General features: G+C 35.7%; 1 protein-coding gene across 5 annotated transcripts in view; it reads left to right on the plus strand.

Annotated features, from left to right (window-relative positions):
* LOC127861997 (sucrase-isomaltase, intestinal-like) overlaps window positions 1-13,351 on the plus strand; it is a 103,185-nt gene that overhangs the window by 41,217 nt on the left and 48,617 nt on the right. For all 5 annotated transcript variants that reach the window (XR_008040390.1, XR_008040389.1, XM_052400839.1 and 2 more), the window contains 10 exons: window positions 1,543-1,858; window positions 2,715-2,863; window positions 3,258-3,432; window positions 4,106-4,211; window positions 4,952-5,064; window positions 5,820-5,945; window positions 7,969-8,100; window positions 8,954-9,091; window positions 9,323-9,442; window positions 12,575-12,707. Coding sequence is in view for 3 of the 5 variants with exons in the window: in XM_052400839.1 (XP_052256799.1) it covers window positions 1,543-1,858; window positions 2,715-2,863; window positions 3,258-3,432; window positions 4,106-4,211; window positions 4,952-5,064; window positions 5,820-5,945; window positions 7,969-8,100; window positions 8,954-9,091; window positions 9,323-9,442; window positions 12,575-12,707 (1,508 nt within the window). In the remaining 2 variants the exon portion in view is untranslated. The remainder of the gene's footprint in view (window positions 1-1,542; window positions 1,859-2,714; window positions 2,864-3,257; window positions 3,433-4,105; window positions 4,212-4,951; window positions 5,065-5,819; window positions 5,946-7,968; window positions 8,101-8,953; window positions 9,092-9,322; window positions 9,443-12,574; window positions 12,708-13,351) is intronic.

Genomic DNA, 13,351 nt, shown 5'->3' on the forward strand with positions numbered 1-13,351 from the left:
CCTATTTTGGAACTGATCCAAACTATGGAACGTCAACACTATGTTTTTCGTTCCTTTACCTTCTTAAGCGGTTTTGACTTGTGTAACATGTTGGGATGCTTAATGAGCTCCCTATGAACCTTTTTCATCAGGCTTATTAACAGTTCCAATATAATTTTAAGACGGTTTTCCTTCTTATTATGGCTTTTACCATACGGAGAAGTGAAATTCATGCTTTTTCTGTTGAATACGACCAATTCCAGTTGGATCTATTGTCGTTTTCACTTTGTTGTGTCAGCCAGGATTCCTTGCTTAATATCAAGTCCTCTATATGGCTTCTACCTTCAAGTTTCCAAGTTTTCTTAAACTGGTAGTCATGAAGATGAGGATAAACTTCTTTGGGCAATCAGGGCTTTGAAGTTCTATCTCAGCAGTGTTAGTCAGAAGTCCATTCGAGGTTCTCAAAGACACTCTTCATTTCCCCCAAAAAAGGGGGGGGGGGGAGATGTGTCTGCGGCTTCTATTTCTCGGGGTTAGACCTCGACTAAGGAAAGTTAATCTTATCCTATCTAAGGATTCATTCCTTTTTAGGATCTGACCGCATGAATTAAGAGCTCTGTCTGTTTTGTGGGCATATATTAATCACACCCCACTTTTTGACGTGCTCTAAGCTGTTTACTGGAGGAATCCGACCACCTTGTCATCTTTTTATCTTCGTTTTCTGAAGTGCCAACAATACAATTTGTATACGTTTGGGCTTGTTGTGGTTTCACTAACGGTAGTGTCTTCTTTACGACATAGACATATTACTCTGTCCGAGAAGTCATAATTAATACCGTTTTAACGAAGATTACTTGATATCATTAGCTGATAACCCTGTTTATGGGTTCTACTGTGTTGGGAAAATATATACGAACCTTCCCACCGCAGCTGCAAAATCAGCATACGATAACAGGTCAGTATTTATGACATTAAAACAAATTTTTTAAATAAAATTCATTTTAATTATTAAATACTTACCTGTTATCGGTAAGTCCCACCTCCCACCCCGCTATTCGATTAATATTTTTGTATATATATTGAAAGAATATTGAGGGTTGGTTACCGATTTTTGGCTAGGTTGCATTGCACTATGTTTAACCTGGCCTGTATTACGGTATTGAGGTGGCGGATTCCCAGTTAAAATTCCGGATGAGTTATTTCCCCTTGGAAAGTATAAGCATACGATAACAGGTAAGTATTTAATAATTAAAATGAATTTTATTTAAAAAATTTGTTTTAAGTCTAAGATGTGTTGAAGCTTTTCTAATACCATACAACTTTAAAATCAATTGATTTACCAAAATGTTGCTTGCTCAGCAAATTCTTATATTTGTATATTTTCTACTTGTTTAAAACTAATTATGATTATCATATGCAGTGATTCAAGAAACGGGTGATGATTCGCATAAACAATGAATATGCTACACCTTTGCATAATATATTATAAACAAGTTCAAAAGAAATGTTCATGACAAAATATATATCATTAAAAGTATGTTGTATTTTGTTTCTATTTTGAAGCACTGAAAGTGATGATGAGCGCACACGACATGACTGCATACCAGAAGCCCAAGGTCCGGGGGTCAAGGTCACAGAACAGTTATGCACCCAACGAGGCTGTGTATATAATCCTAACGCGTCACAAGGACCAAAATGCTATTTCAATCTGGATAACTATGGTTACAGAGTTTCAAATTGGATTGAGACTGACCTTGGTTTCGTGTACCAGCTTCAGAGGAAAACGAGACCCAGTCCATTCAGTGATCAAGGAAATCCAGATATCCAGACTTTGAATTTCACTATAGAAATGAGAAGCCGCGATGTTCTTCGGTTCAAGGTAATGGCTGTTTCACATTATATTTTATTTTTCTGAATAAAAAAAAATCATAAAGAAAGAAAGACAGAGAGACAGAAGGACAGACAGACGGACGGACGGACGGACGGGAGGGAGGGAGGGAGGGAGGGAGGGAGGGAGGGAGGGAGGGAGGGAGGGAGGGAGGGAGGAAGGAAGGAAGGAAGGAAGGAAGGAAGGAAGGAAGGAAATAAACAAACAAACAAACACACAAAGAAAGAAACAAACAAACAAAGAATCTGTTTACATGTAATATTTGTTGACACACAAACATACCTGTATATAGAGAGTTAAGAGAGTACGCACATATTACAACAATATATATACAAAGATGGTCAATGACATACAGAATTTTTAACAGAACCTTTATTTTTATATTAAAAAGACAATTACATGTAAGTAAATGGAGAAGATCTATTGATAATATAACTCAGCTCTCAATTTAAAATGGATAGATTTCATACACTTTTTTCATTGTCAGTCTGTAAGAGGACAATAAACTTGATATTTTTTGTGTTCGTCCAATAATATTTATTCATATACTTCTTAAATAAATAACCATTGGGTAATTCAAGTAAAAAATGAAATTTGTCTTCAAGAAGGTTACAGTGTTTGCATTTTCTGTTTTTAGACAGTGTTGTATTAGGCTTGTGCCCTCTCCCTGCTTCCACTTCAAGTCTGTGGGCAGAAACTCTAAAACGAGTTGATGCAATTCTAAATTTTTAAACATTTACTACATTTAAATTACATATATATTACTCCCAGAATGACACTGTGTTTTGCATCAAGCAGTTATTTGCATAAATGTAAATTGGTGAATTGATGTGTTTTCTTTTTTCAGTTTGACGATGCTAGGGGTGGGAGGTATGAGGTACCATCAACCTTGAACTTGGGCTCAGACAAAGCCCTTGACCCCAGATATGAGGTCAAGGTCACAAGTAATGACCCATTTGCCTTCCAGGTGGTCAGAAGGTCAAATGGGGAAATATTGTAAGTATGTTGGGGGTATGTGATGCAATCATATTCTATAAATTTATAAATGAATTGTATTGTATACCACCAGGTATGTGTATTAAAAATGCTGTGAGATGTGCTTTGCTTAGATTTTCAGTTGATATGAATTTTCAGTTATTATTTTTTTGGAACAAAAATATTGATTGCTCTGTGGTTTAATTATTTGTTTAGAAAGATATTTTAAAAAGTGTACTTGACAGAATACTGTGTAATCTTTGTTCTTATCTTAGTTCTTTCCAAGCTGGTGTTAGACAAATGACTCAGCAGTTAATACTCTTTCATCACAAAGCACCATACAATGCAAGCTATACTTTCTTTAGAAACTTTCACACCTTTTTCTTCTGAATCTTTCCCAATCTAACCCTTTCAGATGGGACACAGGCGTGGGTGGTCTGACTTTCTCCGACCATTATCTGCATATCTCCACCAGGCTGCCCTCTCGCAACATCTATGGGTTCGGAGAGAACATACACCACTCTCTCCGGCACGATCTCAACTACAGGGCCTGGCCACTGTTTGCACGAGATCAGCCAACAAGCTGGGGGGTAAGCAACAAAATTAGACTTGCATTAGAATTAGAAAAAAAAACAGGGATAATAATTGTGACGTTTGTTTATATTCCAGTCCTTAATGTAGTTTATTTCCTTTAAGAATGGGTAATTCTTTAGCTTGTAAGAAAAAGTATATGATGATGTAAAATTTATATAAGCCAAGATTCCAATTTTTGATCATTTTATATAAACGTTTTAGCCCCCTATCTCTTAATCATGATATATATTATATAACTGTGTGATACACAACAATTTAGAAAGTAGCATAATTGGCTACCAAACACTCAACATTTGCATATATATTGATACTTTCTGGTACAAAACATTTTGATTGGTTTGTTTTAACCCTTTCCCCATCAGAAGCAAAGTGAAAATGGCTTTTGCAACCAGCATAAAACCAGAACTGTGCAGCGTGCAAGTAACTCGCAGTCTGTTCAGATTTTATGCTGTTTGCTGCTCATCAGTATCTTAAGGTTGGAAATTAAGTCTTTAATACTCGATTCTAGTAAAGAAGATTTTAAAATTATTTAGATTTTCTAAGGGACTACAAATGCGTCAAAGTTCGTTTATAAGGGGTCAAGGGTTAAGAAATATTATTCACCAATATTTGTTTCACCAAACTTGCAATATATGTTGCTGCTGAATGGTTGCTTTGGTTTATGGACAGGACTATCTCAACCATTACGGCGTCCATCCCTTCTACATGTGTGTTGAGGATACGGTCAATGGTGGACACTCACATGGGGTCCTCCTCCTCAACAGCAATGCACAAGGTCTGCTGCTTTTTCAATAAAACCAACAACAAAAAAGCAACTTTGTTTAACAAAATAAGAGTCCTTGTTGGTGATTTTTATTATTTTAACTTACATAATGACATTCAATACATATATATATATATATATAAATATATATATATATATATATATATATATATATATATATATATATATATATATATATATATATATATATATATATATATATATATATATATACTTTTTGCTGTTTAAGTGCACTGATATTACTTATATTACAAGAACAGGACAACTGTTCCCCTGGTTTAAGTTAAATCTTAGAAATATATTATTACAATTAATAGTATTTCAAGATGTGATTGACCAAGTATTAAGACATTTAAACAGTTAGGTATTTAACTTTGTGTGGGTATGTCTAAAAAGTAAAAACATTCCTTTACTGTTAACATTGTTTTACAGTACTAATTGCTATAGACTGATTTATAGTTACATGACTGTACACAAGTTAACTCTTTCAGTGCAGGAACCGAATTTTGAAGGCCTTAGCAAACAGTTTGGATCCAGATGAGATGCCACAAAACATGGGGTCTCATCAGGATCCAAGCTGTTTGCTATTCTGATAGTATTCTTTGAAAAAAATCGAAGGAAATGCTAATTTTGGAAATTCAGCAGACAACATTTTAGCAGAGGACAAATTTCCCAGCATGCAAAGGGTTAATGTGTTAGCAATAATGTTTGTATGACGATTTTGTTGACAGACTACTCATTCACCCCTCTGCCCATGCTGACATACAGAACTATCGGAGGCATCCTGGATTTCTACATGTTCCTGGGGCCAGAACCAGAAAATGTCGTACAACAGTACACTGGGGTAGGGCATTTCTGAAATGTTTAAAAGCAAATGTAGGCTTTAGACCACCATTTTATTGTTGTTTTTTCAGTGGTATTTGAGATTGAACCGTTAAGGTAAATAATGTATTCCCAGAACATGAACATTATTTCATTAATTTAAAAGTAAAAAGAACTCGGTGTTTTTTGTTTGTTTGAGGCATAATACTTTTTAAAGGTACATGTCCGAGTTGGAATAAATTATTAGCATTATAGTGATTTAACAATTGCAGTCAAAATTAATGGAGGATATCAACAGATGTTACACTTTTTATGGACATAAAACTAAGAATCTTCCCATTTTCCATTCAAAATTTGCTGTATGAACTGGAAAAGAAAATAACCAGTTGACAATGTCCAATTCTGTATCCATGTTAGGTAGGGTGGAAATGAATATTTATTATTTAAGATTATTCATAAATGAAAGATGTATGTGTTAGGCACCTTTTAATAAAATACTTGATAATTCTTATTGATGACATTATTATTTTACATTTGCTTATATTTGTCCATTTAAATTTTTTTACTAAAAAAAATACACATTTTGTTACATTTTGGTATTTCAATTTGCTGTTTTTTGTTAAACAACTTAAAATGTCAACTTTCTTAGTTTGTTACTGTTTCTAAATCTGCTATTATCAGTCATTTTACACAAGTTAAACATTTTAATTTGCTTATTCCATTATCATTCTGTAGTTCATATTTAACCAACTCTACCCCCAATATTTTTCACACCAGGCTATTGGTCGGCCCTACATGCCGCCATATTGGGCGCTCGGGTTCCAACTGTGTCGCTATGGATACAACAACATCTCCAACCTTCAGGATGCTGTGGAAAAGACAAGGATAGCCAACATTCCACATGTGTGTGCTCCTCAATATTTTTACAAGTCTTCTGATTTTGTTTGATAATCTATCAATATAGATGATAACTTTCAACAGACTCTATATAGTTAACCCTTTACGCCTTAGATAAGTATTTTAACACATTTGAAGTCCCTAAGAAAGCTTAATTTAATTAAAGACCTTTCATACTAGAGGCAAGTTTTTAAGGCTTAATCTCCAACCCCTAGATACTGATGAGCAGAACAGCATAAAACCTGAACAGACTGTGAGTTACTTGCAGGCTGTTCTGGTTTTATGCTGTTTGCACATAGCCACTTTCACTTTGCTTTTTAAGTGGGAAAGGGATAATACAAGCCTCTTTCTGGGAAAACGGGGCATGAGCCCAAAGTGTCGTCCCAGATCAGCCTGCACTTTTAGCACAGGCTAATCTGGGACCACACTTTCCTCCTAAACTGGATTTCCACCAAGAAGAGACTTCCTTTCAATGAAAAATACCAAAAAAGCAGGAAGTGTCATCCCTGATTAGTGTTTGCAGTCTGCATAGGGAAATCTGGAATGACACTTTACCAACATGCTTTAAGCCCAGTTCACAAACAGGTAATATACACATAATAGTGTCAACAGTAAAGCTTTTTAACCAGGTTTTCCGAAGGAAAAAACTGGTTATTAGATTGGCGAATGCGGGCGGGCTGGCTGGCTGGCGGGCTGGCTGGCTGGCGGGCTGGCTGGCTGGCTGGCGGGCTGGCGGGCTGGCGGAACAAGCTTGTCCGGGCCATAACTATGTCGTTCATTGTCAGATTTTAAAATCATTTGGCACATTTGTTCACCATCATTGGACGGTGTGTCGCGCGAAATAATTACGTCGATATCTCCAAGGTCAAGGTCACACTTTGAGTTCAAAGGTCAAAAATGGCCATAAATGAGCTTGTCCGAGCCATAACTTTGTCGTTCATTGTCAGATTTTAAAATCATTTGGCACATTTGTTCACCATCATTGGACGGTGTGTCGCGCGAAATAATTACGTCGATATCTCCAAGGTCAAGGTCACACTTTGAGTTCAAAGGTCAAAAATGGCCATAAATGTCCCTTGAGATATAACCTTCATATTTGGCATGCATGTGTATACGGACAAGGCCTTTCCATACGCACAACAATTTTGACCCCTGTGACCTTGACCTTGAAGTAGGGGTCTGCCTTTAGGCTTCAAAATCTGCGTTTAGGTTTCGAAAAATGCTCTTAACTTCTATGTCCCTTGAGATATAACCTTCATATTTGGTATGCATGTGTATATGGACAACGCCTTTCCATACGCACACAAATTTTGACGGTCCGTCCGTCCGCCCGTGTGTCCGTCCGAAAACTTTAACGTTGCTCATAATTTTTGCAATATTGAAGATAGCAACTTGATATTTGCCATGCATGTATATCTTATGAAGCTGCACATTTTTAGTGGTGAAAGGTCAAGGTCATCCTTCATGGTCAAAGGTCAAAAAAAATAAATTCATGTGCATATCTCCAATGTCAAGGTCGCCACGACTAAAAATAGATTTATTTTAAAACAAACTTACAAAGGGGGTTAATTTTCTTTGTTCATTTCAAAAGTTCAGTTTGAGTTGTCTCCCTTTATCAGATTTTTTTTCACAATGAAAACCTGGTTTTGTGACAATTTTGTCCCTTGTTATTTATTATCTTGAAAAGTCTTTTAGTCTCTAGGTTTTAAAATTGTTCTTAATGTACAATTATTTATTTTTTACTTGTATCCCATATTTATAATATGAATCATTATAGTTGAGCTTAAAAACAACAAAAACCCTTACAGCACTGACATAAATGCATGAACAGAGATCTATTGAAGAATTATTATGTTGCATACATGTCCATTACCCTACTGAACTAAAATAATTGCACAGAAAATCCTTTTATAGTTACAATTTGTGCACATACTATCCTGGCAAGTGTAAGTATCCAAACCATTCAAGTGTGTCATCTATCCTATTTTAGGTAACGTGTATTTATGTTATGTTATGTTATGATTTGCAGGACGTCCAGTATGTAGATATTGACCACATGTACGAACAGCGAGATTTCACGCTGAACAATAAAGACTTCCCTGGACTCAACGACTACTTTAAGAAACTTCAGAGTGATGGCATGCACATTATCATCATGATGGTCAGTTGTGTTTGATTTCTGTTATGTAAATATGCATTATACAATAATCCTTAGTATAATAATAATAATTATTATTATTATTATTGCTATTATTATAGTTATTATTGTTATTGTTATTATTAGTGTTAATATTATTATTATTTTTATTGTGTATTTAATAAACATGATATTAAACATGCAAAAAAGTGATTAAATTTTCACAAAAATGGAGGCAGTCTTAGAAATGTAATTGTGACCTATATAAATTTATGTACAGCATTGAATGTGGCATGTATACCTCTCAAGGCTGAAATATTGACCAACGGTACATTATTGTGACCTATTTTCAGTTTATATACCGCATTGAATGTGGCATGTATACCTCTCCAGGCTGAAATATTGACCAACAGTACATTATTATTACCTATATTCAGTTTATGTACCGCATTCAATGTGGCATGTATACCTCTCCAGGCTGAAATATTGACCAACAGTACATTATTGTGACCTATATTCAGTTTATGTACCGCATTCAATGTGGCATGTATACCTCTCCAGGCTGAAATATTGACCAACGGTACATTTGAGCCTCGCTAAGGGAAAACCAGGCTTAAAGCATGTGGGTAAAGTGTCGTCCTTAGATAATCCTTTGCAGTCTGCACAGGCTAATCGGGGACGACTTTTTCTGCCTGTTACATATAATTATTAATTTTTTGGTTTTAAGGTTATAAAGTCTCTTCTTAGCAAAATTCAGGTGGAAAGTATTGTTCCTGATTAGCCTGTGTGGCCTGTACAGGCTAATCTTGGATGACACTTTACACATGTGCATTAAGCCCAGTTTTCCCAGAATGCGGTTCATGTGATTTCTATCTAGGATCCCACACTGATTTCCAATGTGTCTGGATATGAGCCATACATCAGGATGCATGAGACCAATAGCAACATCAAGTGGGATCCTAAACTGTACATACCTTCGGAAAGTGTCAACGACAAAAATGACATATTGGGCTATGTAAGTCAGTTCAGTTTTCTTCATATTTAAAAATATTTCTATCTTGGTCTGGGTCTCTCAGAACACTTATTAGATCTTGAAGGTCAGGTTACAGGTAAATGTATCTTTATTTAACGTCAAACTAGATTTCTCTATCTTTCTAAAGTTACTAATGTATTTTTTTCAAAATTAAGATTCAATGATTGTCGATTGTTTTACTAAAACTTCGCCAAATTACTGAATTTTTTTCAGGTGTGGCCAGTTGGTAAGGTTGTCTTCCCAGATTTCTTCAAGAACAGCACAAAGCAAGTTTGGAAAGAACTAATTGTCAAGCATCACAACCATAATCTGACATTCGATGGACTTTGGATAGTAAGTTTTCCTAAAAACTAAATCATATCCTTTAATAAGACAAAATATCAGTTTTATATCTCACTCTAATTAACCTGAGACATGTTGATTCAATTTGTATTTGTAACTTATATAATTGACTAAACATGTGGTTTTTGTGACTTCTATACTTGCTTTAATGTTTGTACTGTTAAGGAATACCATGCACAAATGCAAGGAATTTTGTCAAACATGATACATTAGAATCTAATAATTAAAACAAAATTTCCAGAAAAAATATAAGTAGAATAGTGTTTTATTTTTCCATTTTTAGCTCATCTATTTTTTGAAAAAAAAAATGAGCTTTTGTCATCAGCTTGGCGTCGGCGTCGGCGTCCGGTTAAGTTTTGCGTTTAGGTCCACTTTTCTTAGAAAGTATCAATGCTATTGCATTCAAACTTGGTACACTTACTTACTATCATGAGGGGACTGGGCAGGCAAAGTTAGATAACTCTGGCATACATTTTGACAGAATTATGTGCCCTTTTTATACTTAGAAAATTGAAAATTTTGGTTAAGTTTTGTGTTAAGGTCCATTTTATTCCTTAAGTATCAAAGCTATTGCTTTCATACTTGCAACACTTACTAACTATCATAAGGGGACTGTGCAGGCAAAGTAATGTAACTCTGACTGGCATTTTGACAGAATTATGTGCCCTTTTTATACTTAGAAAATTGAAAATTTGGTTAAGTTTTGTGTTTAGGTCCACTTTATTCCTACAGTATCAAAGCTATTGCTTTCATACTTGCAACACTTATTAACTATCATAAGGGGACTGTGCAGGCAAAGTTATGTAACTCTGACTGGCATTTGGACGAAATTATGGGCCCTTTATACTCAGAAAATTTAAAATTTTGTTAAGTTTTGTGTTTTGGTCCACTTTACCCCTAAAGTATCATAGATATTGCTTTCATACTTGGAACACTCGCAAACTATCATAAGGGTACAGACGACAATATGCATAACTCTGGTTGTCATTTTTACGGAATTATGGCCCTTTTTTGACATAGTAACTTTGAATTTATGGTTAAATTTTGTGTTTCGATCCACTTTACTTCTTAAGTATCAAGGCTATTGCTTTCAAACTTCAAATACTTTCATGCTATCATGAGGTTACTGTACCTGGCAAGTTGAATTTTACCTTGACCTTTGAATGACCTTGACTCTCAAGGTCAAATTATTAAATTTTGCTAAAATTGCCATAACTTCTTTAGTTATGATTAGATTTGATTGATACTTTGACAAAACTACTCTTACCTGACATACCACAATAGACTCCACCCAAACCATCCCCCGTGCCCCCCCCCCCCCCGACCCCCCCCCCCCCCCCCGAACCCCCCCCCCCCCCACCAATTTTTTTTTTTTGTTGTTGTTGTTAAAGATCATCTCACAAATGACCACCACACCCTCACACTATACCCCCCCCCCCCACCCCCCCCCCCCCCCCCCACAATTATTTTTTTTTAAACGGTTAAAAAACACAAATATAGATTTTTATTATTTAAAGTTTGAAACACCGTCCAACCATCGCACCCATGAATCCTCCCCCCACCCCAACCCCCCCCCTAAATTTTTTTTTTTTTTTTTTTTTTTTTAAGATCATCTCACAAATTACCACCACACCCTCACACTATACCCCCCCACCCCACCCCCAATTTTTTTTTAAACAGTCAAAAAACACAAATATTTATTTATATTATTTTATGTTTGAAATACCGTCCAACCATCGCACCCAAGAATCCCCACCCCCCCCCCCCCCCTCGAATTTTTTTTTTTGCATTTTGCATTTTTTTCGCATTTTTGGAAGATAATGTAATAAATGTCCACACCCCCACACTATACACCTCTCTTCACTCCACCCCTCCCTCCTTTGTTATTGAAAATGAGAGTCCCTTCACCTTTAAAAAGAAAATAGATGAGCGGTCTGCACCCGCAAGGCGGTGCTCTTGTATGTAACTGCAACCAAATCAACATGCAGTCTTATGTGATTTAATAATGTACAATGATGAGGGCCCACAACATGCAGTCTTATGTGGTTTAATGATGTACAATGATGAGGGGCCCACAACATGCAGTCTTATGTGGTTTAATAATGTACAATGATGAGGGCCCCACAACATGCAGTCTTATTTGGATTAGTAATGTACAATGAAGAGGTGCCCACAACATGCAGTCATATGTAGTTTAATCGTGTACAATGATTAGGGCCCACAACATGCAGTCTTTTGTGGTTTAGTAATGTACAATGATTAGGGCCCACAACATGCAGTCTTATGTGGTTTAGTAATGTACAATGATAAGGGGCCCGCAACATGCAGTCTTATGTGGTTTAGTAAAGTACCATGATTAGGGCCCACAACATGCAGTCTTATGTGGTTTAGTAATGTACAATGATTAGGGCCTATAACATGCAGTCTTATGTGGTTTAGTAATGTACAATGATTAGGGCCCACAACATGCAGTCTAATTATGTGGTTTAATAATGTGTAATGATTAGTGGCCCACAACATGCAGTCTTATGTGGTTTAATAATGTACAATGATAAGGGCCCCACAACATGCAGTCTTATGTGGTATAATAATGTACAATCATTAGGGCCCACAACATGCAGTCTTGTGTGGTTTAATAATGTACAATGATTAGGGCCCACGACATGCAGTCTTATGTGGTTTAATAATGTACAATGATTAGGGCCCACAACATGCAGTCTTATGTGGTTTAATAATGTATAATGATAAGGGACCCACACGTCTGAAGGCTGATATTTAGGATTTATTTTTTTGCCTCAAATACAATATTGTTGTTTCTTAATACATGTACATGTGAATATTAAACCTAAGTTTATATTAAATTTCAAATCACAATAATTGGGTTGCAGGTTTCTTACTTATATGTTAAATACTTGGATTTACTCAAATACATTGTATAATGTCTGATAGGATTGCACACTGATTTCTTTATCTCAATTGTATATTTTGTTTGATGAATTATTTTGTTTTATGAAGTATTTTCCTCTGATATTGCCATGGAATAAAGTTAGCTGTATTCACAAACTAGGTCTATTGTTTCCTGTATATATAACACAATTTGATGTGAATTCTCGCTCCATATAGGACATGAATGAGCCTGCTAACTTTGGTACAAATGAAGAACGACCTTTTAACTGGCCAGAAGGGGTCAAGCCCTACTGGAGTCTCAACTGCACCCTGGAAGGCAACTATTATGAGCACCCCCCATACAGGACTAGTAAGTTGTAAACATTTTTACAAAATTAGTCCTCTGTTATATATATCTACATGAGTTTTCTGAATTGTAATGTTTGTTTCGTGCAGTTTAATGCTTTGCAGATAAACATTTTGTGTAATTACTAAGTGCATCTGAGTTACATGCTAACTTAATCCTAAAAGAGACGCAGTTTAAAGACCTTGTTAACAGATACGGAAACATTAAAAACATCAACTTAGATTTTACATCCAGAACTGAAAACACCGAGAATCTTTTGGTTGTTGCTGTTTTGCTCAATTGGTAAATCACTTGTCTACAATTCCAAGCTGTCTAGCTCAGTTGGTAATTCTCTTGTGTTCAAGTCCAAGCTGTCTAGCTTAGTTTGTAAATCACTTGTCTACAAATCCAAGCTGTCTAGTTTAGTGGTAAATCACTTGTCAATATGTCCAAGCTGTCTAGCTTTTTTTATAAATCACTTGTCTACATTTCAAAGCTGTCTAGCTTAGTTGGGGAATCACTTTTTTACAATTCCAAGCTGTTTAGCTCAGTAAGTAAATCACTTGTCTACAATTTCACGCTGTCTAGCTCTGTTGGTAAATTACTTGTCTACAATTCCAAGCTGTCTAGCTTAGTTGGTAAATTACTTGTCTACAATTCCAAGCTCT

The sequence above is a fragment of the Dreissena polymorpha genome, chromosome 16 (genome assembly GCF_020536995.1).
Source record: "Dreissena polymorpha isolate Duluth1 chromosome 16, UMN_Dpol_1.0, whole genome shotgun sequence".
Taxonomy (NCBI): Eukaryota; Metazoa; Mollusca; class Bivalvia; order Myida; family Dreissenidae; genus Dreissena; species Dreissena polymorpha.